At 47.1% G+C, this 27,558-nt stretch overlaps 1 protein-coding gene across 7 annotated transcripts in view; it reads right to left on the bottom strand.

The window, feature by feature from the left end:
• Positions 1-27,558, bottom strand: part of LOC144611043 (uncharacterized) — a 79,213-nt gene that overhangs the window by 40,704 nt on the left and 10,951 nt on the right. Inside the window, exons 2-4 of one of the 7 annotated variants that reach the window (XM_078430127.1) lie at positions 11,133-11,237; positions 8,291-8,444; positions 8,012-8,061 (exon numbers count right to left, since the gene is read on the bottom strand). The exons of 4 other annotated variants lie outside the window; for them this stretch is intronic. In XM_078430127.1, the coding sequence (XP_078286253.1) occupies positions 8,012-8,060 (49 nt within the window). In that variant the 5' untranslated portion in view covers position 8,061; positions 8,291-8,444; positions 11,133-11,237. The remainder of the gene's footprint in view (positions 1-8,011; positions 8,062-8,290; positions 8,445-11,132; positions 11,238-27,558) is intronic. 2 more of the 7 variants (XM_078430128.1, XM_078430129.1) reach the window with 2 other exon arrangements.

Genomic DNA, 27,558 nt, shown 5'->3' with positions numbered 1-27,558 from the left:
CCTCTTCCTCTTCTCCCCTCTCCTATCAGACAAAAGGTAGATAAATGTGAAAACGCACACCTCCAGATTCAGGGACAGTTTCATCCCAGCTGTTATCAGGCAAGTGAACCATTCGACCACAACAAGAGAATAGTCCTGAACTACTATCTACCACACTGGAAGCCCTTGGGCCTTACTGGCTATATCTTGCACTAAATGTTATTCACGTTATTCCCTCTATCATGTATCTGTAAACTGTGGATGGTCCAATTGTAATCATGCATTGTCTTTCCGTTGATTATTTAACACATAACAAAAGCTTTTCACTGTACTTCGGTACACATGACAATAATCTAAACTCAACACAACGCAGAATGTTACTTGGGCTTGAGGACTGAGTTATCGGGAGAGGTTGGATAGGTTGGGACTTTTTTCTTTGAAGCATTGGTGACTGAGGAGTGACCTTATTGAGGTGCACAAGAACATGAGGGACACGGACAACACTCAGTCTTTTTTCCCCAGGGGAGATCATTCTAAACCGAGAGGCCTTATCATGAATTGAAATCCTAAATTGTGGTGAAGCCATATTTGAGGGTCTGAGAGAGGATCAAGTTGATCGAATAAGATTGTTTGCAGGAAAAGGAACGTCAGGAAAGTGTGATGTTTTTTAGTGTGCGGACAAGAGCTCAGGACATGCACGTCCCTGTTATAGTGAAGGGCAAGGCAGGCAAACATAAGGAAACTTGGTGTATGAGGGAAATTGAGGCTTTGGTCAAGATTAAGAAGGAGGCATGGGACATGTATAGGCAGCTGGGATCAAGTGCATCCCTGGAGGAGTTTTAAGAACTAAGGAGAAAATTTAAAAAGGATATCAGAAGGGCAAAAAGGGGCCAGGAGATATCTCTTGCAGATAGCATTAAGGACAATCCAAAGAGATTTTATAAATACACAACACAAAAAAGTGTAACTGGAGAGAGTAGAACCCCTCTGGAATTAAAGCGGTCAATTCTGTGTGGAGACACAGATGGCTAAGGTCCTCAATGAGTATTTCTCTTCTGTTTTTACGGAGGCGAAAGACAGGAGGACGGCAGTCAATGGAAGTAAATTGAGAGCAATTTACTGTCAAATAGATGCTTATGGCCCTAACGGTATCAAGGTAGACAAATATCCCGGGCCGGATCAGATATACCTGAGAACACTGTGGGAAGCCAGAGAGGAAATTGTGGAAGCCCTGAGTGAAATTTATGAGTCATCATTAAATACAGGAGAGGTGCTGGAAGACTGGACAGTGGCAAACATTGTACCTCCATTCACGAAAGGCTGCAGGGAAAAGGCTGGAAACTATAGGCCAGTGATCTTAACACTTCTGTTAAGTTAATAGTGAGTATTTCTGAGTGATAGGATATGTATGCATTCAGATAGACAAGGGCTGATTCACGAGAGTCAGCAAGGTTTTGTATGTGGGAGATCATATCTCACAAATCTGAATGACCAAAAAGGATGATGAGGGCAAAGTTGTAGATGTTGTATCTGTGAACTTCAGCAGAGCATTTGACAAGGTTCCACGTGGTAACCTGGTCTGGAAGTTTAGATCACATGGGATCCAAGGATAGAAAGCTGAATGGATGGAAAATTGGCTTCATAGAAGGAAGCAAAGAGTTGCTGGTGAAAGGTTCTTTCTCAGACTGGAGGCCTGTGACTTGTGGTGTGCTTAAAGGATCGGTGCTGGGCCCATTACTGTTTGTCATTTGAATCAATTATTTGGAAGAGAACTTTCATGGCAATATTGCAGATGATACAAAAGTGGGCGGTATTGCAGATTGTGAAGATAGATGTCAAAAATTTCAGCTGGACCTTGATCGGTTTGCCAGGTGAGCGAAGGAATTAATACAGAGCAATGTGAGGTGTGGCATTTTGAGAAATCTAACATGAGCTGGACCTACAGGGTGAATGGTGGGGCTCTAGGGAGTGTTGTGGAACAAAGGGATCTAGGAGTGCAGGTCTATGGTTCCATGAAGGTGCAGGCACAGGTAGATAGGGCGGTGAAAAAGGCGTTTGGCACATTGGCTTTCATCAGAGTATTTAGAGTTTGGGAGGTTTTGTTGCAGTTATAGATGACATAGGTGAGGCCACATTTAGAGTATTGTGTTCCGTTCTGGGCACCTTGATTCCGTTAGCCTTAAGAGCTAAATCTAACACTCTCTTGAAAACATCCAGTGAATTGACCACCACTGCCTTCTATCGCAGATAATTCCGCACATTCACAACTATCTGGGTGAAAAAGAGTTTCCTTATCTGAGTCCTAAGTGGCCTACCCTTATTCTTAAACTATGACCCCTGGTTCTGGAAACCCCAAAATGTGGAACATTTTTCCTGTATCTAGTTTGTCCAATCCTTTAAGAATTTTATATGTTTCTACAAGATCCCCTCTCAGCCTTCTAAATTCCAGTGAATATAAGCCCAGTCAACCCATTCTTTCATTATATGTCAGTCCCGCCAACACGGGAATTAACCTGGTGAACTTAAGCTGTACTCCCTCTGTAGTAAGAATGACCTTCCTCAAATTAGGAGACCAAAACTGCACACAATATTCCATGTGTGGTCTCACCAGAGCCCAGTGCAACTGCAGTAGGACCTCCTTGCTCCTAATCTCAAATCCTCTTGCTATGAAGGCCAACATGCCAGTTGCTTTCTTCACTGCCTGCTGTACCTGCATGCTTACTTTCAGTGACTGGTGTACAAGAACATCCAGGTCTAGTTCCCCCCCCCCCTTCCTAATCTGACAACATTCAGATAATACTGTGCCTTCTTGTTCTTACCACCAAAGCGGATAACCTCTCATTTATCCACATTATACTGCATCTGCCCACTCACCCAACCCATCCAATTCAACCTGCAGCCTCATAGCATCCTCCTCACAGCTCACACTGCCACCCAGCTTTGTGTCATCCACAAACTTGGAGATGTTACATTTAATTCCTTTGTCTAAATCGTCAATATATACTAGACCAAGTGGACCCGTTGGGCTGAAACCTCTCCTGCATTGGTGTAGCATCCCTCTCATCCCCCCTCTCCCTCCTCCCTCTCCTCCCGAGGTGGAGGAGGGGGAGGGGAAAGGGGGGGAAGGGGGGGAAGAAAGAGGGGGGAAAGAGGGGGGAAGAGGGGGGAAGAGGGGGGGAAGAGGGGGAAGAGGGGGGAAGAGGGGGAAGAGGGGGAGGGGGGGAAGACGGGGGGAAGAGGGGGGAAGAGGGGGGAAGAGGGGGAAGAGGGGGAAGAGGGGGGAAGAGGGGGAGAGGGGGGAGAGGGGGGAAGAGGGGGGAAGAGGGGGGAAGGGGGAAGAAGGGGGAGGGGGGAGGGGTGGAGTGGGGAGGGGTGGAGGGGGAAGGGGGGAGATGGGGAGAGGGGGGAGAGGGGGGAGAGGGGGGGAGAGGGCGGAGAGGGGTGAAATAGGGGGAGAGGGGGGGAAGAGGGGGGAGAGGGGGGAGGGGGAGAGGGGGTGGAGAGGGGGAGAGGTTTTGGAAGAGGGGGGAAGGGGGGTAGAGGGCGGAGAGGGGAGAAATAGGGGGAGAGGGGGGAGAGGGGGGAAGAGGGGGGAAGAGGGGGGAAGAGGGGGAAGGGGGGAAGAGGGGGTGGAGAGGGGGAGAGGTGGGGAAGAGGGGGGGAAGAGGGGGGAGAGGGGGAGAGGGAGAGGGGGGAGAGGGGGGAAAGAGGAGGGGAAAGAGGGGGGGAAGAGGGGGGGAAGAGGGGGAAGAGGGGGGGGGAGAGGGGGAAGAGGGGGGAGGGGGGGAAGAGGGAGGGGGGAGGAGGGGCTGGGGGAAGGGGGGAGGGGGAAGAGGGAGGGGGGTTGGGGGAAGGGGGTGCTGCACCAATGCAGGAGAGATTTGGGCCCAACGGGTCCACTTGGTCTAGTAATCAATACATTCCCTGAAACATTGGTGTCGTCACTGCGGTATTCCATTTATCTAATTTTAGGCTTTGGCTGCGGTTCCCGAACACCACATTCGCACAATCCACATCCCTATTCACTAGTTATTAGCGGGGGTGGGAGCTGTTTTATAACCTCGTCGTCCACCCTGGGTAGTTCTACAGAACTGGCAAATTTGCAGCAAAGCTTCAACTACGGTTCTGTGATGCACCAATTGCCACTTTTGATTGTTGTAGTTGACATACGAAAGATGAAGTTATTAGCCCTCACTATTTCTTCCCCTGTGGACCCGTTGGGCTGAAACCTCTCCTGCATTGGTGCAGCATCCCTCTCATCCCCCCTCTCCCTCCCCCCTCTCCTCCCGAGGTGGAGGAGGGAGAGGGGAAAGGGGGGGAAAGGGGGGAAGGGGGGGAAGGGGGGAAGAAAGAGGGGGGAAAGAGGGGGGAAGAGGGGGGGAAAGAGGGGGGAAGAGGGGGGGAAGAGGGGGGGAGAGGGGGAAGACGGGGGGAAGAGGGGGGAAGAGGGGGGAAGAGGGGGAAGAGGGGGGAAGAGGGGGAAGAGGGGGGAAGAGGGGGGAGAGGGGGGAGAGGGGGAAGAGGGGGGAAGAGGGGGGAAGGGGGCAGAGGGGGGAGGGGGGTGGGGTGGAGGGGGGAGGGGTGGAGGGGGGAATGGGGGAGATGGGGAGAGAGGGGGGAGAGGGGGAGATGGGGGAGAGGGCGGAGAGGGGTGAAATAGGGGGAGAGGGGGGAAGAGGGGGGGAAGAGGGGGGAAGAGGGGGGAGGCGGGAAGGGGGGAAGAGGGGGTGGAGAGGGGGAGAGGTTTTGGAAGAGGGGGGAGAGGGGGGTAGAGGGCGGAGAGGGGAGAAATAGGGGGAGAGGGGGGGAAGAGGGGGGGAAGAGGGGGAAGAGGGGGGGAGGGTGGAAGAGGGGTGGAGAGGGGGAGAGGTGGGGAAGAGGGGGGGAGAGGGGGAGAGGGGGAGAGGGGGAGAGGGGGGAAAGAGGAGGGGAAAGAGGGGGGAAGAGGGGGGAAGAGGTGGGAGGCGGGAGGGGGAGAGGGGGGAAGAGGGGGGGAGAGGGGGAAGAGGGGGGAGCGGGGGGAGGGGGGAAGAGGGGGGAGAGGGGAAGAGGGGGGAGAGGGGGGAGGAGGGAGGGAGGGGGAGGAGGGGGTGGGGGAAGGGGGAGGGGGGAAGGGGGGAGAGGGAGGGGAATAGGGAGGGGAAGAGGGAGGGGGGTTGGGGGAAGGGGGGTGCTGCACCAATGCAGGGGGGAGGGGTGGAGGGGGGAATGGGGGAGATGGGGAGAGAGGGGGGAGATGGGGGGAGAGGGCGGAGAGGGGTGAAATAGGGGGAGAGGGGGGAGAGGGGGGAAGAGGGGGGGGAAGAGGGGGGAAGAGGGGGGAGGCGGGAAGGGGGGAAGAGGGGGTGGAGAGGGGGAGAGGTTTTGGAAGAGGGGGGAAGAGGGGGGAGAGGGGGGTAGAGGGCGGAGAGGGGAGAAATAGGGGGAGAGGGGGGGAAGAGGGGGGGAAGAGGGGGAAGAGGGGGGGAGGGTGGAAGAGGGGTGGAGAGGGGGAGAGGTGGGGAAGAGGGGGGAAGAGGGGGAGAGGGGGGGAGAGGGGGAGAGGGGGAAGAGGGGGGAGCGGGGGGAGGGGGGAAGAGGGGGGAGAGGGGAAGAGGGGGGAGAGGGGGGAGGAGGGAGGGGGAGGAGGGGGTGGGGGAAGGGGGAGGGGGGAAGGGGGGAGAGGGAGGGGAATAGGGAGGGGAAGAGGGAAGGGGGTTGGGGGAAGGGGGGTGCTGCACCAATGCAGGAGAGGTTTGGGCCCAACGGGTCCACTTGGTCTAGTAATCAATACATTCCCTGAAACATTGGTGTCGTCACTGCGGTATTCCATTTATCTAATTTTAGGCTTTGGCTGCGGTTCCTGAACACAACATTCGCACAATCCACATCCCTATTCACTAGTTATTAGCGGGGGTGGGAGCTGCTTTATAACCTCGTCGTCCACCCTGGGTAGTTCTACAGAACTGGCAAATTTGCAGCAAAGCTTCAACTACGGTTCTGTGATGCACCAATTGCCACTTTTGATTGTTGTAGTTGACATACGAAAGATGAAGTTATTAGCCCTCACTATTTCTTCCCCGACAATACCGTTGTCTTAAGCTGAGATGGGAGATATTTAAGAGGGACTCAGAGACAACCTTTTCAGTCAGAGGGTAGTCAGTATCTGGAATGAGCTGCCAGAGGAAGCTATGGAAGGGGAAACAAAAAAAGGCCCTTAAAAGACATGTAGACAGATATACGAGTAGGAAGAGCTTAGAGGGCTTTGGGCCAAATGCAGGCAAATGGGACTAGGCCACTATACCCACTTGATCGGCGTGGACAAGGTGGGTGGAGCCTGTTCCTGTACTGTGCACCTCTGGAAATAAAGACAATGAACTGGGGCCACAGTTAGATGTGGGCTTATGGCAGTGGTCATGCCTTAGTGTTGGGTGGAGAAGCTGCTGAACTTTGCCAGATACAGGTTTCATAGCAGACCTAAAATACAAAGATGCCCAGGCATTGATGATTGGGAATTTCAACAGCATTTTCACCAACTGGGAACCAGTGCATGGAAGGGGAGAGATGTAGAAGTATTCTCAGAGTACACTGAGGAGGAAATATAGAACATAAAACAGTACAGCACGGAAACAGGCCCTTCAGCCCACAATGTCTTTCAAACGTATTGCCAAGTAAGGCTAATCTCCTCTGTCTGCACATGACCTATATGCCTCCATTACTTGCCTACCCATGTGCATCTAAACGCTTCTTAAACACCACTATCATATCTGCCTCCACTGCAGTGCATTCCACATACCCACCAGCCTCTGTGTAAATAAATACTTGCCCTGCATATCTTCTTTAAATTTTGCCCGTGTCAACTTAAAACTATGCTCTCTGGTCCTTAACATTGCAATTCTGGTCAAAAGGTTATCACCACTCAATTTACAACAGCAGCTTGTGGGCAATACAAAGCAGGGGGAGTCAATCATGGAGAACAGAGTGAAGACTTGGAACAAATATGTTCCCATTAAAGAATTGGAGACTCTAATCCAAGAGGCACACAGATCTCGAGGAAAGCATGGGGTTGGCCAAAGCAAAAATAGGAGATTTAGGATAGATACCAAGAGCCGAAAAAGTAGATACGGAGAGGAGGTGCAGAGGATTTTAGGTTTACAAGGTCGACCAGGAAGACACATGGGTGAAGAACACTGACATATAAGCAACAAAAGTACTTGAGATGTTGTGTAAAGTATGGAGAATGAAAAAATGGAAAGAAAATAGAGAGCTGTGTCGCTGACCAGACAACAGCCTGTATTTGGAGGCAGTGTCCAGTTCTAAACAAACCTCTTTTTTAGTTTAGTTTAGAGATACCGCGCTGAAACACACCCTTTGGCTCACCGAGTCCATACCTGACCAGCGATCCCTGCACACGAACACTATCCTACACATTAGGGACAATTTACAATTATACCAAGCCATTTAGCCGACAAACCTCGACATGTTTGGCGTGTGGGAGGAAACCAAAGCACCCGTAGAAAACCCACGCAGGTCACGGGGAGAACGGACAAATTCCATGCAGACAGCAGCCAGAGTCAGGTTCGAACCGGGTATCTAGCGCTGTAAGGCAGCAATTCTACCGCTGCACTACCATGCCACCCTTTGCACTGGTCTTTCACAGAAGAGGGCAATGGTATCAGCTGTGATGTTGAGGTGGTGAAACTGAAATAATGTGCAATAATGGAGCTGATAGCGATATCAGTTTTGTAGAATCTTTAATTTAAACAGCCCATCACACTTATACAGAATAGAGAGATTGGCGGAGAAGTTGCATCAGCTGAATAAGTGGAAAACAAAGTTGCATGCTCCTTCACATCAATATTGCTGCCTTTTCAAACTTGCTGTCTCTTCTCTTTTTAATCCCTGTTCTAATATTCTGTGTCAAATTTTCATTGGTCACGGCCCATTTGAACTGAATAGATACATTGATATTGAACATCTACATACAATATATAAATCCCAATTCTTCTTGCCGTACACAACACACAGTCTACCCCTGTTGGAAATTACTCACTCAGAGAACCCAGGAACAGTAGCAGAACCCTCATTTCACCAGGTGACATTCTGCAAATGAAAGCACGGAATTAAAATCAGAGAGAAATGAGGTACAAGGGTCTTGTGCAAGCTGTGAAGTGGGACAGTAATTAATAGTGGGTGAAACACATGACTCCCTGACTGGGAGATCTACAGACAAACGTGAGATCTCCCTCTCAGCGTTGTACAGGAAAATCAATTGCTATCAATTAACATGAGGTAAGATTCTGAGATTGATCAAGTGGTGATGTCTTCTTACCTGATTCTGCAGAGGTGCTGCTGCCTGGGATGGAGGGAGATGAGACCACCTGCAACCTCCTCAGTCCTGGGGACTCTACCGTGAGTGTTGACAGACTCAGGGACAGCTCACCGACTACCTTCCACATCCGCTTCACGAGTGAATAACTGCAGGGCTGGATAACAATGCAGCCGATGTGGGTTTGGGGAAAACATGCAAAGCAGACAAACCAACACCTAATCTGGATCTGTGGAATGAAGAGTCCATTGTTTCCAATCAACTTCCTCTAACAACCGCGGATAAATGAAGGGTCAGCACTGAGCAGGGGACTGCAATTGTAACAGACAAATGTATTAGAGAGGAAATGCACTGTAGGTCCTGTATAAATCCTGCCTAAATACCAGCTGACCATTGTTACACAGAGGGCCATACTGGAACAGAAATGGACATAAGTATTAACAGAGGGAGTAGTCGTAGGATAAAAGCTGCCAGTGGACTGTGTATTGGAAATGTAATGGACAGAGCAGGCTAGAGATGAAGTAGCCACAGAATAATCCATGCCACATCAGTAGGTGACACTGAGCTGTGTATATGGGAACTGAAACAGAGATGAAATTGCAGAGAATTTTATCGGATTTATCGTCCATTCCAGCATCATCCCACATGGCAGCATTGAGCTGTGTGGTGGATCTACAGTGAACAGAGAGGGCTGCAAAAGGAAACTGGCAGGGTCATTCCTGTTGTACTAAAACATGTCGCATCGGGTATTGGTGTCTGTGCTCCGGTCCCAGAACAGACAGTAAACAGGACATTGGCAGCTGAAGCATAACTACGGCATGCAAACAGGCTCTTTGGCCCAACTCCCGTTTGCCTCTGCCTGGCCATAATTATCCCTCTAATCCTCTCGTAACTTTATATACTTCTATCAGCTACCCTCTCTTTGTAGGTAATAGCCCATAATCCAAGCAAACATTAAACCCATGGCTTGAGTCAGCCTACAGAGACCTCCAACCTCTGTCTTAGTAAAATGAATGCAACCATCAATCTTATCGATGCCCCTCGTGATTTAATAAACCTCGGTAAGGTCACCCCTCAGCCTCATTTACTCCAGAAAAGAAACAGCCCTCACGCATCCAGGCTCTCCTCACAACTTGAGCACTCCTGTCCCGGCAACATCCTTCTGCAGCCTCTCTATCTCAATCACATACTTCCAATAGCATGGTGACCTGAAATGCACATGATACTCAAGGTGTGATCTCACCAATGTTCTATCCAGATGTAACGAGATGTCCTAACCCTTGACTCAATGTCCTGTCCAACAAAGGCAATGACGCCTTATGCCTTCTTCACCACTTTGTCTACCCAAAGTATCATATTCAAGAAATTATGTATTTGTCCCCCCAGGTTCCCTGAAAGTGGTGCAAAGCTGAAAAGAGAGCAGAGAAGATTTATGAGAATGTTGCCAGGATTTGAGGGCATGAGCTACAAGGAAAGGTTGGCTAGACTAGAACTTTATTCCATGAAATGCGGGAGGCTGAGGGGTGAACGTATAGAGATGTATAAAACCATCAGGGGGCAAGCTAGGGTGAATGCACAGTCTTGTACCCAGAGTAGAGGCATGAAGAACCAGAGAACATGTTTAAAGTGAGAAGAGAAAGATTTAATAGGAACCTGAAAGGCAACATTTTCACTCAGTGATATTTGGAATCAGTGGCCAGAGGAGATACTGGAGGTAGGTACGATAACAACATGTAAAAGACATTTGTAAAGGTATATGGACAAGAAACGTTTAGAGTTAGTTACACTGTAAGTGACAGGGCCCATGAGAGTAAATAACACTAAATGACAGGGTCAAGGAGTGGTGTAAGTAACACTGTAAATGACAGGGCCCAGGAGTGTAAGTAACACTGTAAATGACAGGGCCCAGGAGTGCAACACTGTAAATGACAGGGCCCAGGGGTGTAAGTAACACTGTAAATGACAGGGCCCAGGGGTGTAAGTAACACTGTAAATGACAGGGCCCAGGAGTGCAACACTGTAAATGACAGGGCCCAGGAGTGTAAGTAACACTGTAAATGACAGGGCCCAGGAGTGTAAGTAACACTGTAAATGACAGGGCCCAGGAGTGTAAGTAACACTGTAAATGACAGGGCCCAAGAGTGTAAGTAACACTGTAAATGACAGGGCCCAGGAGTGTAACACTGTAAATGACAGGGCCCAGGAGTGTACACTGTAAATGACAGGGCCCAGGAGTGTACACTGTAAATGACAGGGCCCAGGGGTGTAATAGTGTAAATGATAGGGCCCAGGAGTGTAAGTAACACTGTAAATGACAGGGCCCAGGAGTGTACACTGTAAATGACAGGGCCCAGGGGTGTAAGTAACACTGTAAATGACAGGGCCCAGGAGTGTATGTAACACTGTAAATGACAGGGCCCAGGGGTGTAAGTAACACTGTAAATGACAGGGCCCAGTGGTGTAAGTAACACTGTAAATGACAGGGCCCAGGAGTGTAAGTAACACTGTAAATGACAGGGCCCAGGGGTGTAAGTAACACTGTAAATGACAGGGCCCAGGGGTGTAAGTAACACTGTAAATGACAGGGCCCAGGAGTGTAAGTAACACTGTAAGTGACAGATCCCAGAGGTGTAAGTAACACTGTAAATGACAGGGCCCAGGAGTGTAACAATGTAAATGACAGGGCCCAGGAGTGTAAACTAGGTTTAGAGGGATAAGGGCTAAACTCAGGCAGATGGGACTCATGTAGATGGGGCATGTGGGTCGGTGTGGGCATGTTGGGCTGAAAGGCTTGTTGCACACTGTATGACTCTATGACTCTCCCAGTCCGGGCTCCCTCTCTCACCTCAGCGTTTGTTTCCATCCGTTGATGAATGCTCCTGTGATTTTTCATCAGCTGTTTTCTCTGCCTCAGACATGGAGAGTCCATTGTTCTCAGTCAGTGAGCTTCCTAAAACATACACAATACTAAGAAGCATCATTGGACAGAGGGCTCTGACTATTGGATCTTAAATGGACAGAGGATGTTGAAGAATATCTACTGGACACATCCATATAACACCACGGGCAATGCAATGCATCTTCTATAATTGTAATGGACAATTATAATCGAACTGCCCACCACAGAATCCTCCAATCCAACCAACACCACCAATTCCATGCTTAAAAATGACACCAGCTCCTCCCACCCTTCTTCATCTAATCCCAGCACACTGAGCTTCTGTTGCAGTCCCCACATTTAGTTATCCAACCTTCCTTTGAATACTTTATCAAACAAGAACCGCGCCAGTGGACATGTAATGTACATAGAGCATTGGATAGAAACTTCCACAGGACAATCGCTGTGCCAGACATTGGTCACTGGGCTCGGGATCAGTAATGGGCTAACGGCACACAGGGCCTGGGCAGCTGAAGACAAATACATTAATTGTGAAGCTGTTAAATTTGTGGATAACAGGTCAGAATTAGAGTGGCTGAGAGAGACAACCACTGAAGGTAATGGTGGGGCATATGTGATAAGAAGGGGCAAGGCCATGGAAGGCATTTAAAACCAGGTTATGAATTTAATGACCAGGATCAGCAGTAATAGGTGAATGAGATTGGTGCAATAGACAATAGACAATAGACAATAGGTGCAGGAGGAGGCCATTCGGCCCTTCGAGCCAGCACCGCCATTCAATGTGATCATGGCTGATCATTCTCAATCAGTACCCCGTTCCTACCTTCTCCCCGTACCCCCTGACTCCGCTATCCTTAAGAGCTCTATCTAGCTCTCTCTTGAATGCATCCAGAGAATTGGCCTCCACTGCCTTCTGAGGCAGAGAATTCCACTTCTGAGGCAGAGAATTCCACTTCTGAGGCAGAGAATTCCAATGGAAATGCGCCACGGTTCAATGAGATTGGTACAATAGGGAAATGATGATGGGTAAAATTCTGCCTTTGCTTTCAAACTGTAATAAACTTTCCATTTCTCTCCCTTCACTGCCCCCGAACACCATCTGCAACTCAAACATCTCCTTCTCATGCCCATCCATTCATTAGTTTGTCTCTCTCACTCTGTGTCTCTCCAACTATTGTCTCTTTCATACCTTCTCCCCTCACTCTCCATTGGACAATCCCTCTCTCGATCCACATTTCCAACTTTTGCTCAGTTTGCCACTGTGACATTTGGCCAGTTATGTGGGCCCCTGAAGTGGAAGATGCCTTATTCTCATTGAACTGCCATTATAAATATGATAACAGAACAGGGTAGAATTGAACAGTGGCGCATTTCCATTGGAACTGCAATGTCCACATATGCGAGAGTGAATTATTAAGATACTGCATGGAAACAGGCCACTCAGTCCAATAATTCAAAGATGGACACAAACAGCTGGAGTAACTCAGCGGGACCCGTCTAAAGAAGGATCGACATAAAATGTCACCCATTCCTTTTCCCCAGAGATGCTGCCTGTCCCAATGATTTACTCCAGCTTTTTGTGTATATTTGGAAATTAATACCTGTATTGAACGTGTAACTTCCGGAAATGTCGGATGGGGTTGTTGAAAAGAAAATGTTTTGTAAATATTTATTACTTGAATAAAGTATTTTTTGAAATTAAAAAATAAATAAAAAATCTTCCGTTTAAACCAGCATCTACAGTTCCTTCCCGCACAGTCCAATATTTCAAACTGTATTGAAAACTCTCTTTGCCTCCATCTCCCCCCACTCCACCAACTCTCCTTTAGTCCTTGTTTCATTTGTGGCTTCATTTGCATCTTTGGCTTAATTTGCATCTGTGACCTTTCACAGAATGTTACCTGTGCCTGATATGAAAAGTACTTTGTTTTCCATCCAGGTGTTTCTTGTTACAAAGCAGGATTGTGGGAATGGATGCAAATTAATCTGCAGAGTTTCCATTGGAAATGTTATGATGGCAGATTTGAATTTGGTATACAGAAACCCTCCAGTCAAACTCCTCTGAAAACTTCCTCTATCTGTCCGTTCCCTCCTTCTATCCCCACCACTCTGCCACTCTCCTTGTCCATAAATTCTCATGTTTCCTCGTTGCCAAGACTTGAAAATTATGTTGGGATTTTAAAAGTGTTTAAAGGGATGGAATGGATAAGCTGTCTATTTTCCCCGAAAATCAGCATGAGAACATCATGACTGAGCTCAACACAGAGGAAATAGTGGAATAAGACAATAGACAATAGGTGCAGGAGGAGGCCAATCGGACCTTCGAATCAGCACCGCCATTCAATGTGATCATGGCTGATCATTCTCAATCAGTACCCCGTTCCTGCCTTCTCCCCATACCCCCCGACACCGCTATCCTTAAGAGCTCTATCAAGCTTTCTCTTGAATGCATTCAGAGAATTGGCCTCCACTGCCTTCTGAGGCAGAGAATTCCACATATTTACAATTCTGACTGAAAAAGGTTTTCCTCCTCTCCGTTTTAAATGGCCTACCCATTATTCTTAAACTGTGGCCCCTGGTTCGGGACTCCCCCAATATTGCGACCATGTTTCCTGCCTCTAACGTGTCCAACCCCTTAATAATCTTACAATATACATTATACATTCGATAAGATCGCCTCTTATCCTAAATTCCAGTGTATACAAGCCAAGTCGCTCTAGTCTTTCAGCATATGACAGTCCTGCCATTCCGGGAATTAACCTAGTAAACCTACGCTGCACGCCCTCAATAGCAAGAATATCCTTCCTCAAATTTAGAAACTGCACAAAGTACTCCAGGTGCGGTCTCACTAGGGCCCTGTACAACTGCAGAAGGACCTCTTTGCTCCTATACTCAACTCCTCTTGTTATGAAGGCCAACATTCCATTGGCTTTCTTCACTGCCTGCTGTACCTGCATACTTCCTTTCAGTGACTGATGTACTAGGACACCCAGATCTCGTTGTACGTCCCCTTTTCCTAACTTGACACTATTCAGATAATAATCTGCCTTCCTATTCTTATCACCAAAGTGGATAACCTCACACTTATCCACATTAAACTGCATCTGCCATGCATCCGCCCACGCACACAACATGTTGAAGTCATCCTGCAACCTCATAGCATCTTCCTCACAGTTCACACTACCACCCAGCTTCGTACCTTCTGCAAATTTGCTAATGGTATTTTTAATCCCTTCATCCAAGTCATTAATGTATATTGTAAATAGCTGCGGTCCCAGCACCGAGCCTTGCGGTACCCCACTAGTCACTGCCTGCCATTCTGAAAGGGACTCATTTCCCACTCTTTGCTTTCTGTGTGTCAACCAATTTTCTGTCCATGTCAGTACCCTACCTCCAATACCATGTGCTCTAATTTTGCCCACTAATCTCCTATGTGGGACCTTGTCAAAGGCTTTCTGAAAGTCGAGGTACACCACATCCACCGGCTCTCCCCTGTCAATTTTCCTAGTTACATCCTCAAAAAAGTTCCAGAAGATTAGTCAAGCATCATTGCCCCTTTGTAAATCCTTGCTGACTCGGAACGATCTTGTTACTGCTATCCAAATGCTCCGCAATTTTGTCTTTTATAATTGGCTCCAGCATCTTCCTCACCATTGATGTCAGACTAACTAAAATTTCTCGCTTTCTCTCTCCCTCCTTTCTTAAAAAGTGGGATAACATTAGCTACCTTCCAATCCACATGAACTGATCCTGAATCTATAGAACATTGGAAAATGATCACCAATGCATCCACAATTTCTAGAGCCACCTCCTTAAGAACCTTGGGATGCAGACCATCAGCCCTGGGGATTTATCAGCCTTCAGTCCCATCAGTCTACCCAACACCATTTCCTGGCTAATGTGAATTTCCTTCAGTTCCACTGCCAGCCTATGATCTCTGGCCACTAGACCATCTGGGAGATTGTTTGTATCTTCCTTAGTGAAGACAGATCCAAAGTACCGGTTCAACTCGTCTGCCGTTTCCTTGTTCCCCATAATAAATTCCCCTGCTTGTCTTCAAGTGACCCACATTTGCCTTGACTATTTTTTCCCTCTTTACATACCTAAAAAAGCTTTTACTATCCTCCTTTATATTATTGGCTAGCTTACCCTCGTACCTCATCTTTTCTCCCCGTATTGCCTTTTTAGTCATCTTCTGTTGCTCTTTAAAAGAGTCCCAATCCTCTGGCTTCCCACTCTTCTTTGCTACGTTATATTTTTTATCTTTTATTTTTGTGCTGTCCTTGACTTCCCTTGTCAGCCACGGATGCCTCTTACTCCCCTTAGAATCTTTCCTCCTCTTTGGGATGAATTGATCCTGCAACTTCTGCATTATTCCCAGGAATACCTGCCATTGCTTTTCCACCGTTTTCCCTGCGAGGGCCTCCTTCCAGTCAAATCTGGCCAGCTCCTGCCTCGTGCCTCTGTAATCCCCTTTGCTGTACTGTAATACTGACACTTCCGATTTTCCCTTCTCCCTCTCAATTTGTGGATTAAAACTTATCATATTATAAGAAAATAACTGCAGATGCTGGTACAAATCGAAGGTATTTATTCACAAAATGCTGGAGTAACTCAGCAGGTCAGGCAGCATCTCAGGAGAGAAGGAATGGGTGACGTTTCATGTCGAGACCCTTCTTCAGACTGTCTTCAGTCTTATCATATTATGATCACTGCCTCCTAATGGCTCTTTTACCTTGAGTTCCCTTGTCAGATCAGGTTCATTACACAACACTAAATCCAGAATTGCCTTCTCCCTGGTAGGCTCCAGTACAAGCTGTTCTAAGAGTCCATCTCGGAGGCACTCTACAAACTCTTTCCTGGGGTCCATTACCAACCTGATTTTCCCAGCTCTGCATGCTGATGGCACAAACTGGAAAACATGGATCATCAGTTATTCACTCAAGCCTCCAAGGATACTCTGTTTCTCAGTCTGTCCACCCACTCGTCGTTCTCTCCTGTTCCCTCATATTCCAGTCCCCATTTCACCAACTGCTCCCTTGATTCTTTGTGTCGAATTTTGCTCAGATTGCAACCTTCCGTTCACCAATGTTACCTGCGCTCCTGATATTGAATGAAGCTGCTTGTTCACACTTTCTTCAGTCTTATGAAGGGTCCCAACCCAAACCGCTTTCCATTCCTTCTGCAAACACTGCCTGAGCCGTTGTATTACTCCAGCATTTTGATCAAGATTCCAGTAATTGTAGTTCCTGAATCTTACTCTCATTTTGCCAGGATAATGAGGGCTGAATTGACCAGGACATGTGATTCCGTTTGACCTGCAATGGCCACAGAAGGGAAGATGAATTATTTATGTCTCTGCACAGAAACACATCGTTCTGCCCAGCAGCTCCATGATATGTTTTACATTCCACATCAACCTCCTGTAACGTGGCAGCTCTGGACACTCAGCTGTGCGGTGGGACGACAGTAGCAGAGAGGACTGGAAAAGGAACATACATATTGCTCGAGAACGATGATGAGCAGACAGCACATGGGGCCTCAGCAGCTGCAAAACTGCCAAGGCTAGAAAATAGACAATAGGTGCAGGAGTAGGCCATTCGGCCCTTCGAGCCAGCACCGCCATTCAATGTGATCATGGCTGATCATTCTCAATCAGTACCCTGTTCCTGCCTTCTCCCCATACCCCCTGACTCCACTATCATTAAGAGCTCTATCTAGCTCTCTCTTGAATGCATTCAGAGAATTGGCCTCCACTGCCCTCTGAGGCAGAGAATTCCACAGATTCACAACTCTCTGACTGAAAAAGTTTTTCCTCATTTCCGTTCTAAAAAAGGATTTTCCTCATCTCCGTTCTAAAAAAATAGAAAATGTTCTATCTTCCCTGGAGCAAAGGTAAAACCTGAGCAGTGTCTATATGGAGGTTTATAAAATCATGAGGAATGTAAGTAAGCTGTATGTCGACACAAAATGCTGGAGTAACTCAGCGGGTCAGGCAGCATCTTGGGAGAAAAGGAATGGGTGCGTTTCGGGTCGCTACCTGACCCGCTGAGTTACTCCAGTATTTTGTATCTACGTTCGATTGAAACCAGCATCTGCAGTATTTTTTCCTAAGTAAGCAGTATAGTCACAACCTCTTTCTCAGGATAAAGGTCATAGGTTTAAGGAGGGACACATTTTGCAGAGCATTGTGAGTATATGGAATGAGCAGCCAGAGCAAGTGGTTGAGGCACGTACAATTATCATGTATCAAATAAATTTGAAGAGGCACTTGGACAATAAAGATGTCGTGAGACACAACAAACTGCATATTCTGCAATTTTGAGCAAAGCTCCAAGTGCTGGAAGAGCTCAGCAGGTCAAGCAGCATCTGTGGAGGGAATGGACAGGCAACGTTTCAGGTCAGGCCCCCTCGTCAGACTCAGAACATCATCTGTACATTCCCTCAACAGATGCTATCTGTCCGGTTGTGTTGCTCCAACACTTGGAGGAACACTTGCTCAGGGACATGGGCAAACCACAAACGTGTTGGGCCAAAGTGCATGTTTCCATGCTGTTCAACTCTATGCCAGCTGAGGAAGGATATTCCTGCTATTGAGGGCGTGCAGATTAGGTTTACTAGGTTAATTCCCGGAATGGCGGGACTATCATATGTTGAAAGACTGGAGCGACTAGGCTTGTATACACTGGAATTTAGAAGAATGAGAGGAGATCTTATCGAAACGTATAAGATTATTAAGGGGTTGGACACTTTAGAGGCAGGAAACATGTTCCCAATGTTGGGGGAGTCCAGAACAAGGGGCCACAGTTTAAGAATAAGGGGTAGGCCATTTAGAACTGAGATGAGGAAAAGCATTTTCAGTCAGAGAGTTGTGAATCTGTGGAATTCTCTGCCTCAGAAGGCAGTGGAGGCCAATTCTGTGAATGCTTCAAGAGAGAGCTGGATAGAGCTCTTAAGGACAGCGAAGTCAGGGGTTATGGGGAGAAGGCAGGAACGGGGTACGGATTGCGAATGATCAGCCATGATCACATTGAATGGCAGTGCGTACAGGCTCGAAGGGTCGAATGGCCTCCTCCTGCACCTATTAAAAATAAAAAAAATAAAAAATAAAAGACATTAAATGTGCAGACATTAAATGTTACCACACAGGAATGTCCAATTGAGGCTAAAATCACAGCCATGCAATGTGCCCATCCCTGCTTGCTGCAATCACGCAATTTTGTTCCTCTCTAAATAAATATCATTCCTAACATTGCGTACTTTACAACACACTGAAAGCTCAGTGTTCAACATTAATAGTGAGCCATCCTGGGGAGCGATGTATCTATTCTCTGGATGTTTATTATCCAATCCATTCCCTATATAAAATCCCAGTACACAACAGAGGGCCAACATTAGCTCACTGCTGGTGTTGGAGGAAATTATCCTGCAGATGATGCCTCTCTTACACGTCTGTCCTCTGCTTCACCATCTCTGCTCACTGTGCCACCAGCCCCCATCCCCTCTCCTCCCTTACCCAGCTGCACTCCCCACAAGATAAGGCATCATAGACAGACACAGATCAAGAGAATGGGTTTGAACCTGGTGAATGGAACTTAATGAAGAGCAATGTGAGGTCACGCACTTGTGTGAAGTATGAAAAGGCAGTGGAAATTGAAAATGGTGGAATGCAGACAGATCGAGATGTTCTTGTGCATGAGACACCTGACAGTCGACATGAAGGTGTGACAAACATCAGGTAGGTAAGCAGTACATTGGGATTTATTGCAACAGAAACATAGAAAATAGTTGCAGGAGTAGGCCATTCGGCCCTTCGAGTCTGCACGGCCATTCAATATGATCATGGCTGATCATCCAGCTCAGTATCCCGTACCTGCCTTCTCTCCATACCCCCTGATCCCTTTAGCAAAAAGGGCCACATCTAACTCCCTCTTAAATATAGCCAATGAACTGGCCTCAACTATCTTCTGTGGCAGATAATTCCACAGACTCACCACTCTCTTTGTGAAGAAATGTTTTCTCATCTCGGTCCTAAAAGACTTCCCCCTTATCCTTAAGCTGTGACCCCTGGTTCTGGACTCCCCCAACATCGGGAACAATCTTCCCGCATCTAGCCTCTCCAACCCCTTAAGAATTTTATATGTTTCTATAAGATCCCCCCTCAGTCTTCTAAATTCCAGCGAGTGCAAGCCTAGTCTATCCAGTCTTTCTTCATATGAAAGTCCCGCCATCCCAGGGATCAATCAAGTGAACCTTCTCTGTACTCCCTCTACGGCAAGAACGTCTTTCCTCAGATTAGGAGACCAAAACTGCACACAATACTCCACGTGCAGTCTCACCAAGGCCCCGTACAACTGCAGTAGAACCTCCCTGGTCCTAAACTCAAATCCTCTTGCTATGAATGCCAACATACCATTCGCTTTCTTCACTGGCTGCTGCACCTGCACGCTTGCTTTCAATGACTGGTGCACCACGACACCCAGGTCACGTTGCATCTCCCCTTCTCCTAATCGTTCAGAAGTCAGAAGTTGTGTCCACTGTTGTTTGTTATCCGCATTAACAATCTGGATGACATTGTAGTTAAATTTGTAAGTGAATTTGGAAATTCTGGTAATTACATCATAATTGTCCAGTCACATTCAGGGAGAGCATGGTGACGCTGGAATTCTCTACCCTGGAGGTTAGATTGTTGATGATAGAGGTCACAGATCAGTTTTTCAAAGATCGTGGAATTCAAAGCTATGTGCACTTGGCACAGGAAAGGAGTTGAGGTGTGGAGCAAATTGGCTCTGGTCACATTAAATTATGGGGCATGTTTGAGGAGACAAGTGGCCCACTCTCACTTCTGTCCCTTTCGTGTTATGGTGTAAAAGGGTAGAGTGCTTTGGGAGGTGATTATTGGGCAGAGGGTCTAATCAGCCATGTATGGATGAACTAAATTCAGAGAGATAAATGAGGAGGTGCGATCATAATGAGGAGTAAGGCAAGACAAAACACACACCCATCTACCAGTCCCAGCTCACTCTCTCACCTCAGCCTTGCTTGTGTATGTTGCTCAAATGTTCCCTGTGGCCTTTCACCAGACCTTGCCTCTGTCTCTGACATGTAGAGCCCATTGTTCTCGCTCTATCTGCTTCCTGAAACAAACGCGACATCTCACACTGAACCTATAAACCCTAGTTTCAGACCTTCACCCGATTTGTGCTCACATGATTTATAAACCTGCATAAGGTCATCCCCTTAAGTTTCTTTGCTCCATGGAAATCAATCCCAGCCTATCCAGCTCCTCCTTCTCACTCAAACCATCCAATCCAGGTAATCAATCGATCTATGTTGCATCTTTTCCAGTTTACTAACACCCTTCCTGTAGCAGGGTGACTGGAACTGCACATATCACAGCGGGTGTGGTCTCCCTAATGTCTTGTACATTGAGACAGGATGCTGCAGAACAGATCTAGAGACAGATTACCTCTGGGGCTGTCGGCATTCCCTTTACCTCCCTGGCCCGGCTCCATCTCCCAGCTCCAACCCCCTCCGTGTCTCCCTCCTGCTAATGTCCCCCTCCACAGTTCAAATATCAACCCCCCTCTGTGTCTGCCTCATATGTCCTAAACCCTCACCATCCCCTCTGCCCTTCCTCCCCCTATCATGTCCCCTCCCCACCCTTCCCGCTCCCTCGTCTCCCATAACCCTTGCTATCTCCTCTCCATCCTCCTTGCGGCCCCTGCCAAAACATCCTCCCCTTCAGCCACATGTCCTCCCTCCCACCTTGCCTACGCCCCTCACTGCCCATCCTCCTCCCACCCCACTCTCCCTCCACCCCTCTCCTTTGAAAGAGTTAATGGCTATTAACTTTGAATGATGAGATGCTTGACCATAATAAAATGGTAGAATGAATAAAAAGCCTGAACTCTGAATAGCTGATGTTTGCAATATTGCACCTGGCGGGATATAACTCCTAAATCTTGTACATCACGCTGATAGTACATCCCCCTTTTGCTTGGGGAGGACGTCTTGAAATGATGAGAACAATGTTTCCGCTGAGATTGGGATGTAGTTAATTGCTGACTGATTGTGGAATTGTGCGAACATGACCTTCTGTGGTTTAATAATGATCCTTACCTTTGACTAATGACTTTGTGTGAAACATTTTATGACAGTAGAGTGATAAGAATATTGGGCAGGAAACAATCTGTTATTAAGTTGAAAGAAATGTTGTGTTAAACAATCTTCTGCAAATTCTGTATAAAAATGCTGCGAAACTGCTGTATCTGAGAGTGGAAGCAAGGGGAGTGCTAAGTATGGTCATACACCCTTAGCACTGATCTCCCCACTCCCGTCTGACGATAATTAAAGCTTTGCTTGGTTTACCTTTAACTGTTTATATTGTTGTCTGTTTTAAGAAACGGACTTTAACATTGGCGTAGTCGGCAGGATCTCGCTGGGACCAACAACAGATGACTGAGTAAGAGGCTCCAGAGTAACCGGGACTGGATGGGGAGAAAATTGAGCTCTAGTCGGACCTCTTGAGACTGACCTCCCAAAGAAGCTCCCGGGAACACTGTGGTCCCTCGTCAAGAGTTTGACCTGGTTTCAGCCGAGATCCTTAGAAACAGATAACGAATGTAAGACCTAACGTTAATTAAGAGAGTTTTGCTACTGGGAAAGTAGTCGGCACTTGGCTATAGCAAACTCAAAAGATTTGTCATAAATTAAGATGAGGAATAATTTGGATAATAGTGACGGGGAAACGCCCGTGCAACACATGTGTTATAATAAAGATTCTGGAATATTAAATTATAAGTTAACCAAACGTTTAGGTGATGAGTCTGGGCCAGTTGAAGGAACATGGGACGTAGAAACTGTTAAAAAGGCAGAAATGTCAATTTGGGGAAAAGATGCAGGAAAAAAATGGGAAAAAAAGAATGAAAGAATGGAAGAGTGAGGCAGAAAAGAAGAGGGAGGAGATGTGAGAGAGGAGTTGGATGGATAATGCATGTAAGATGGGGATTGAGTTGAGAAATAAAGATGGAACTATGAAAGAATGGAAGGTGCTTCAGATAGAAAGTCAGTGGGCAGAGGAGCAAGGAAAAATAACTAAAAAAGAGAGCGCTCGAAGAATTGATAAAAAGAGCTCAGAACTAAAACAATTAGTAGTTAAGAACAAACTTGGTACCAGTAAATCCTCCGGAGACCCGATGTCTGGCATGACGACCCTCTTTGCTAGTGATGATGAGGAGGGTCCCACATGGAGAAGACCTCCTCCATATGCCCCACCAGTAAGTGCCAATGCCATTATTGAAATGCAGGCCCCATTAGTGGCTCCCTTATACCCCAAACTTCCAACGGGGGAAGCCAGGGGGAAGTCAGGGCAACAGACCATGAAGATGCAGGTGCAGGAACAGAATCTGAAGAAGAGGAGGAAAGGAAAGACAGGGGGAAAGCGGAGGCAGCGATATCAAACGACCGGTGACATACTTTTCGGTCAGGTTAGATGCAGTAGCTCACAGATACCCCCCATGCACCCGGATCTTGCCTGGATTACACACTTGTGTAGCTGCATTAATGAATGCGGGCCAAACCAAATACCTCACCCAGGCACGATTGGGAAGGTATGAGTTTACTCTTTTAAATAATCCTAACCTGACATTTTATCATTCCCTTTTATTTCCCACGTGTTCGTTCGAATCTCGTTACCATTGGGATCCTGCCGACTACGCCAAATTCTGTGGAAGTTATTAATTTAGAGGGAAATTAAAAGACAATGCAAAGCAGAGTCTTCGCAGGTTTGCTTCGAGACTTTATTGCACAATATCGTGGAGAGATGGCGGCAGTAAACTGGCCACCAGTTCTCTGACTTCACAGTAGAATTAGCCGACAGTTATACTGTGCAGTAAACAACTTTTGTTTTTTGTCAGACACAACTTTAAGAAAATATTCTATCTACTACATGGGAACCAATTATTTCATTAGTCATAACATTCTTTTTGTTTATGTCAATTTTATTCAACAACAGGAGGTTAATACAGGTCAAACACACTACAAGGGTATCTTGACATTTTTCTATCTCACATTTTAGGCGGCCTGCGTCACCATCCCCTCTCCCGCGGGGGTGGGTGGGTGGGTGGGTGGGATGGTGTGGCTCAATGCCTTCGGGGCATTGTCGCCAGTCACGGAGCCAGTTTGTTCGCCGGTATCGAAGGGAGGAAACTTAAATCATTTCACGAATCACAGATTCTCCACATAGATCAATCTCAACGTCGCCGAACGTTGCGGAATGAGGAATCGGTGTTTCCTACATCTGAGGGAGAGCCGATCTCCCCTGAGAGAAGGGAGACCTCAGCAGCGATGAGGTTGTGTCACCCGTGTCCTTTACAAATTCTCACTGTTAGCATCCATGTATATTTGAATTATTCTCATGTATTCAGACGTTCCAGGGGACCAACATTTTATATTCCCTTTGAGAACCCGGTCCCCAGCACAATTCCACCCACCCATCAGAAACCCAGCGACAAGGAGACAGTTATCAGAAGTGATCAGAATAGTTTATTCCCGGTCACTATGAACAACCTGTTTCCTGTGTGATTCGTGCACAAGGCTTATCCAGTATTGCTGCACTTGGACAACATTGAGACTATATTGTGTAGAAAGGAGTTGCAGATACTGATTTATTGGTTGTAAATGGCAGCTACTGAATTTCATAATTTGCACCCCCGGATACCTCCTGAAAACGTTGGTTTAACATGCGTACATCTGTTCAATGTTCTGCTATATTGATAACTAGACTGGGAATACTAATGTTTCAATGATATGATTAATTTCACAATGAAATTCACGGGGTATTTAACCATGTTCTTCAGCTCCTCTCTGAACTTTCTCTGGGTCAGGACATAAATACATGTGTTGGTGCAGGTACTCAGAACCTGGAGCATAAACGAAATTTTCGGAAGATGACTGTCCGCGAAGTACTCAGCGCCCAAAGCGCGCTCAGACACAACATAAACAAGCATTGTGGTCCACAACGCAATGAAACTGCCCGATATGCTGAAGAGTAAAACGATGGATTTCCTCCGGTTCTCCATCTCCGGATCCTTGCCATTCTGTTCACTGTTGCGGCCCCGGAGCAATCTGCGGACCCGACCAGAGACTAGAATGTATCTGGCGGTCAGTGAATTGACCAACAAAAGCAAAACGAACGGGAGACAAGGAGTTACCGTAAAGTACAAGAACTCAAACGCAGTCCATGAAGGTGAGGTTAAGAAAGCCTGTGTCCAGACACACCCACGGGGTTTATTGTCGGTAATATATGCTGATTCGAATGTAAAATACCACGGTGCGTCTATTAAACAGCTCAGAGCAATGACGGTTCCGATAACAACACTCGCCGTTCGCACGGTGCAATATTTTATTTTCAGCTTCTGACAACAAATGGCCACAAATCGATCAAACGTGAAACCCACGGTAAACCAAACAGAGATTGTTGTGGCTGCGATGGTCAGGGCCCAGTTGATGGAGCACACGGGGGTGATGGTGAAGAACGACAGCGGTAAATACATCTCAACAATGGACCTTATTATGACATCAATGATGAGGACCATGAGGTCGGCCGCTGACATTGCCACCAGGTAGCGAGTGATGCATTTGGAGAGACCGCACTTTCCCCGGGACAGGATCACAATCGTCACCAAGTTAACTGCGAAAGAACGAACGAAGGATGTTATCTGGCGCTCACGAACAATACCCAGAGCTGAATGGATTTCCGAGTGACATTTACTACTGAGTTTACAGAATAAATTAAATTACAAGACATATCAGCAGACAGATAATGAAAAGATACGTGGCCCGCACAGCTCTCGGGATCCGGGTTGGATCCTCTCCTCTGACTCTGGCTGTCCGTCGGTTCCCGCGCAAAGGGATGCTTTCCCTCGCAGCACCAGTTACCTGATCCAATCGAGAGATCATTCCGTATCTTAGCTGGGTGCTCTAATTGACTTCGCAATGCAGATGACAAGTGTGCCAGTGGCGGTGCGTGGATCAGTGTGCGAGAATAATCTGCAGGTTCAAAGTAAATCAGAAGGTCGCCGAGAGGCTGACAGTATTCCTCTTTGGAAATGGCAAATCTAGATAGACCATTTGTCCTCCTTACCGAAAGGTAAATGTCGTTATTGGAGCACAATGCACAGATAGGGGTAGAGTCCTTCCGCGTGTAAACAGGCTCTTTGGCCCAGCTTGCCCATGCCACATCTACTCTAGTTCCACCAGCGCATGTTTGGTCTAGATCCTTCTAAACCCTTCCTATCCATGTACCTATCAAAAGTTTGAAATATTATAGACAATAGACAATAGACAATAGGTGCAGGAGTAGGCCATTCAGCCCTTCGAGCCAGCACCGCCATTCAATGCGATCATGGCTGATCACTCTCAATCAGTACCCCGTTCCTGCCTTCTCCCCATACCCCCTCACTCCGCTATCCTTAAGAGCTCTATCCAGCTCTCTCTTGAAAGCATCCAACGAACTGGCCTCCACTGCCTTCTGAGGCAGAGAATTCCACACCTTCACCACCCTCTGACTGAAAAAGTTCTTCCTCATCTCCGTTCTAAATGGCCTACCCCTTATTCTCAAACTGTGGCCCCTTGTCCTGGACTCCCCCAACATTGGGAACATGTTATCTGCCTCTAATGTGTCCAATCCCCTAATTATCTTATATGTTTCAATAAGATCCCCCCTCATCCTTCTAAATTCCAGTGTATACAAGCCCAATCGCTCCAGCCTTTCAACATACGACAGTCCCGCCATTCCGGGAATTAACCTAGTGAACCTACGCTGCACGCCCTCCATAGCAAGAATATCCTTCCTCAAATTTGGAGACCAAAACTGCACACAGTACTCCAGGTGCGGTCTCACCAGGGCCCGGTACAACTGTAGAAGGACCTCTTTGCTCCTATACTCAACTCCTCTTGTTACGAAGGCCAACATTCCATTGGCTTTCTTCACTGCCTGCTGAACCTGCATGCTTCCTTTCATTGACTGATGCACTAGGACACCCAGATCTCGTTGAACTCCCCCTCCTCCTAACTTGACACCATTCAGATAATAATCTGCCTTTCTATTCTTACTTCCAAAGTGAATAACCTCACACTTATCTACATTAAACTGCATCTGCCATGTATCCGCCCACTCACACAACCTGTCCAAGTCACCCTGCAGCCTTATTGCATCTTCCTCACAATTCACACTACCCCCCAACTTAGTATCATCTGCAAATTTGCTAATGGTACTTTTAATCCCTTCGTCTAAGTCATTAATATTGGGTCGAAAAACACAATCGCCACAATTTGTGAAGACCAGAGTCTGTGACTGGGGCAATAACAGTTCAATTTAAAATCGTCTAACAGTTTCCAGTCCTGCAAAGTTTCGACTAACTTCAAAGCAATTTTCAAAGGCTTCTCTACCCCGTTCTTGAATTCTGGTCGCCATATTACAGAAAGGTTGTGATGGCGGAGAGGGTGCAAGGGTTTACGAGAATGATGCCTGGATTAGAGGATATTGGCTACAGGGAGAGGTTGGACAGAATTGGATTGTTTGTTTCTGGAATGCTGGAGGATTCCGGGCCACCTACAGAAGTATAGAAAATAGCAACCTTATTTCCAGGATAGGAAAACCAAATATTAGAGGGAAGAGATTTAAGGTGTGAAGGGCAAAGCTTAAGGGAGAAGCTAGCGCCATTTTTCTTATATACAAAGGCTGAGAGCCCGGACGCTGCCAGGGTGGGGGCTTGGATTGGTGTTTGGGCCAGGTCGAATAGTGGTGTTTCAGAGACATTTGGGTACGTAAATAGATTTGCAGAGAACAGAGGGATATGGGTTAGCTCAGGCAAATAGGAGTTGGCCTTGGCATCATGTTCGACATTGTGGACCGAATGGCCTGTTTTGTGATGGACAGTTCTATGTTTTATATTTTGTTTTTAATCATTTCCTGTCACCACCCGACTCCTACCACTGGGACAATTTTGTATCTAATTCTTCCCAACTGGATCCTGTTTGCGCTAACCTTCCAGGTCAGTCGACCATGCGGGACCCTGTGAAAGCCATGACTAAAGTACACGTTAGCCATCATGCCCAAGTTAATACCCTTGGTTATTTAGTTGAAAAGTTCAATCATATTCTTGAGACACAGTTTCTCAGGAACAAAGTCACGCTTCCTATTTATAATCAGTGTTTACCTTTCCAAATTACGATGAGTCGTGTAGCACTGAATACCCCCAGGCAAATTTGCCACCACCGATATCAGAATGACCCGCCTGCAGATCTGTGCATACATTCCACATAAAAGAAAGGCATCACTTCAAGGTCAATACCCAACTTTATGTGC

This window comes from Rhinoraja longicauda, chromosome 39 (genome assembly GCF_053455715.1).
Source record: "Rhinoraja longicauda isolate Sanriku21f chromosome 39, sRhiLon1.1, whole genome shotgun sequence".
Lineage (NCBI taxonomy): Eukaryota > Metazoa > Chordata > Chondrichthyes > Rajiformes > Arhynchobatidae > Rhinoraja > Rhinoraja longicauda.
Note: the sequence above shows the minus strand (reverse complement) of the source record. Positions and strands in the feature narration are given on the sequence as shown.